This window comes from Notothenia coriiceps, unplaced genomic scaffold (assembly GCF_000735185.1).
Source record: "Notothenia coriiceps isolate Sejong01 unplaced genomic scaffold, NC01 NC01_scaffold00027998, whole genome shotgun sequence".
Lineage (NCBI taxonomy): Eukaryota > Metazoa > Chordata > Actinopteri > Perciformes > Nototheniidae > Notothenia > Notothenia coriiceps.
In genome coordinates, this window is record NW_011360699.1 from 1 (window position 1) to 3,734 (window position 3,734).

At 43.5% G+C, this 3,734-nt stretch overlaps 1 protein-coding gene across 1 annotated transcript; it reads left to right on the plus strand.

The window, feature by feature from the left end:
* Positions 1 to 1,496: 1,496 nt before the first annotated feature.
* Positions 1,497 to 2,712, plus strand: LOC104957912 (gastrula zinc finger protein xLCGF3.1-like; the record flags this gene model as incomplete). Its single annotated transcript, XM_010785588.1, has 1 exon — positions 1,497 to 2,712. A coding segment is annotated over one exon (1,059 nt), but the record flags the coding sequence as incomplete, so codon positions are not given.
* Positions 2,713 to 3,734: the final 1,022 nt, after the last annotated feature.

Consider the following 3,734-nt stretch of genomic DNA (forward strand, 5'->3'; position numbering starts at 1 on the left):
TCCAATCAGCGAGCTGTTTCCGGTATTGTTCCTGTAATGAGAGTTCACATTTATGCTACATTGAAGGGTGGAATTGACTACACATCTTCAGAAACATAATTTGCTTCAGATATAACTCATAGCAAATTTCTGTTTCATCCCATCACAAAACAAGTTGTTTCTCAGAATTGAAGGGGAAAAACACAAAAGCATTTTACACAATTTAAACCTATCAATGTTGTTTAATTAACGAAGGTAACCTGGTGTTTTTGAGTTGATGAGTAGTGGAGATATCACTGTCGAATCAATCGATAGTAAGGAGAATACTTACTTCCGGGTGTACAATTATCCGTTATCCAATGGGAAGGGACGCTCACATTGCCTTTAAGAGCTGCCGACATAAATGGATACGGTGCTTCCCTAAGCGTTAAATACCGCCGCCGATGGGAATACATTGCAATCAGTTGAAAGCTCTTTGCGTCCGTTTATGAAGCTGAAGGAGCCTCGGCGCGTCACAACTGGACGCCACGGGACCCTGACCAAGCGTTGCTCCTAGACGCTTAGGGAGTGAGAGTGTGTTGCACGGATAGATACCGCAGGTCCTTCCTGCAGCGGCCAGACTATACAATAATAACTGTGCAATATAAGCCTGGCTGCTAAATCCTAAGAATTGTTACAGGATGTATTTTGTAAATTGTGTAACTTTTTATAATTTTTTTATTATATTAAAACATCTTATTTTTATTTATTTTTACTTTAATACTTTTTAATGCTTGTAATATATGTAACATTAAGCTGTCTGTGGCTCTTTTTCTACTGTAACAACGTGCATTTCCCCTCTGTGGGACTAATGAAGGTATTCTGATTCTGATTTTAATGTTCCCCGTTATAAATGTATTTTTTAAAGGATGTATTCATTGTTAAATGTATGTATTTATTTTTTCATCTTGAGACAAATAAAGGTAAAAAGAAAATACAAAATTACGTTTTGAGTGTATTCAGATTGCGGGTTCCCTCTTCTATCATAATTTATAGAGGTGCAACCTTAAACATGTACAGCAGTAAAATGCAACATTGACAATAATCAAGAAACCTCAAATAAAACACTGACGGGGAACATTTTATTGCAGTATCATTACTTTTACATAAGAACGTGCTGTATATTTTTCTGAGAATACGTGCATACTTTTACTTAAATAAGGTTTAAATGCAGAGTGTTTAATTTGTAACAGAGTATTACCTTTTTATAGGCGTAGTGTAGCTGTGGACGATCCCAAATACAATTCATTGTTTACATTGCAGCTAGGGCTAAACCGGGAAGAAAAACCCCTTTTTCTTTTTTAACTGGAAGTGGAAAGGGGTTGGGCTACATGAGGTGAATTGAGCCAACAAAAATACACAATAGGCGGGACTAAGAAAGATAATATGAAAGTATAAAAACAAAGGCATTAATTAGGGCTGCAAAATGTCTCCCATTTTAATGATGATTAGATTTTTTAAATGCTAACACTTGACAGTTTTTTCTGACGGTGTGTTTCCTGTTTCCTGCAGAGGTCCAGAAGCTGGTGGTGGTTAAAGAAGAGCTTCTCCCTGACCAGCAGGAGTGGAGCACCAGCCTGGACCAGGGGGACCCAGAGCCCCCCCCACAAATTAAGCAGCCACAGGAGGAACTCAGGATCAGGAGGGAGGGAGCGCAGCTTCAGGAACTGGAGGATGCTGAGATCACCAAGTCCACTTTCACTCCTGACCCTGTGAAGAGTAAAGATGCTAAAAAGAAACCTCAGTCCTCACAGCCTCATCAAAGACAAACTGAACACATGGAAACAGAAGCTGATGGAGATGACTGTCGAGGACTGTCGAGGACCAGAACCAGGAACAAAGATCCAGAGAGCCGTTTACAACAAAAGACTGGAGACTCTTCTGAACCTGACACTGAAGACTCTTCTGAACCTGACACTGAAGACAGTGGTGATTGGAAGGGGACCAGAAAACCTGCGTCAGGCTCAAAATCACTGAAAAATAGACAAGAATCTGTCAGTGATTCAAGCCGTAGTGCTGAAAAGAAACCATTCAACTGCTCAGTCTGTCCCAAATCTTTTACATTGAGTGAAAGTTTAAAAAAACACATGAGAGTCCACACAGGAAAGAAACCATTCAGCTGCTCAGTCTGTAAGAAACCATTTGCAGTGAGAAGAGATTTAAATCGACACATGAGAATCCACACAGGAGATAAACCCTTTAGCTGCTCAGTTTGTACCAAATCGTTTGCATTGATTATAAGTTTAAAGGAACACATGACAATCCACACAGGAGAGAAACCACACAGCTGCTCAGTCTGTAAGAAAGCTTTTGCAATGAAAAGAGATTTAAATCGACACAAGAGAATCCACACAGGAGAGAAACCCTTTAACTGCTCAGTTTGTACCAAATCTTTTTCACAGAAGGGAAGTTTAAAGGCACACATGAGAGTCCACACAGGAGAGGAAAAATACAGCTGCAATGTTTGTGACAAAAGATTTAAATGGCATAATCATTTCAAAACACACAAGTGTGTTGGTCGTCAGCTGCTTCCGTAACTGTAAGGGAATACATTTGCCTATTTTGTATCCCGATGACCTAATGCCATTACATGTAATACGGTACTCCCTAAGTCTGAATAAGGCACGTTTTAGAGAGTCGAAGTACGTCTTTGGCAAGGCGTGAGAGATGCTAAATGACAATACTCTGAGAAACTCCAACATCAGCTCTCAGCAAACGACTCTGCTTCTGTTTGGCGTGGTCTAAGACGGATCACAAACTACAAGCCAAAAGCCTACTGCAAAGAGTTCAGTCCTGACATCATCCCCCATGACACCTTGCAACAGCTTCAGACTCACACCTCCACATCCCCCTCCACTTCAGTATCTCACTCCCCCACACCGCTGACCTCCCCTGACACATGGGACTCTCTCTCAATTGATGAAAGGGATGTAAACAGACTATTCAGAAAACTCAATACCAGAAAAGCGGCTGGCCCTGACAATGTCTCCCCCTCCACCCTGAAGCTCTGTGCTGATCAGCTGTCTCCTGTGTTTACTTTCATCTTTAACACCTCACTGGAGACATGCCACGTCCCAGCATGCTTCAAAATCTCCACCATCATCCCGGTTCCCAAGAAAACAAGGATCACAGGATTAAATGACTACAGACCCGTCGCCCTGACCTCTGTGCTTATGAAGTCCTTTGAGCGCCTTGTCCTGTCCCACCTGAAATCCATCACAGACCCACTCCTGGATCCCCTGCAGTTCGCCTACAGAGCCAATAGGTATGTGGACGACGATGTCAACATGGCCCTTCACTTCCTCCTCCAGCACCTGGACACAGCAGGAACCTAAGCCAGGATCCTGTTTGTGGATTTCAGCTCCGCCTTCAACACCATCATCCCGGCTCTGCTGCAGGACAAGCTCTCCCAGCTGCACGTGCCCGACTACACCTGCAGGTGGATCACAGACTTCCTGTCTGACAGGAAGCAGCACGTGAGGCTGGGGAAACACTTCTCTGACCCCTGGACCATCAGCACCGGTTCCCCTCAAGGCTGCGTTCTTTCCCCTCTGCTCTTCTCCTTGTATACCAACAGCTGCACCTCCAGTCTCCAGTCTGTCAAGCTCCTGAAGTTCAGACGACACCACCCTTATCGGACTCATCTCTGGTGGGGACGAGTCTGCCTACAGGTGGGAGATGGACCATCTGGTGACCTGGTGTGGGGAAAACCACCT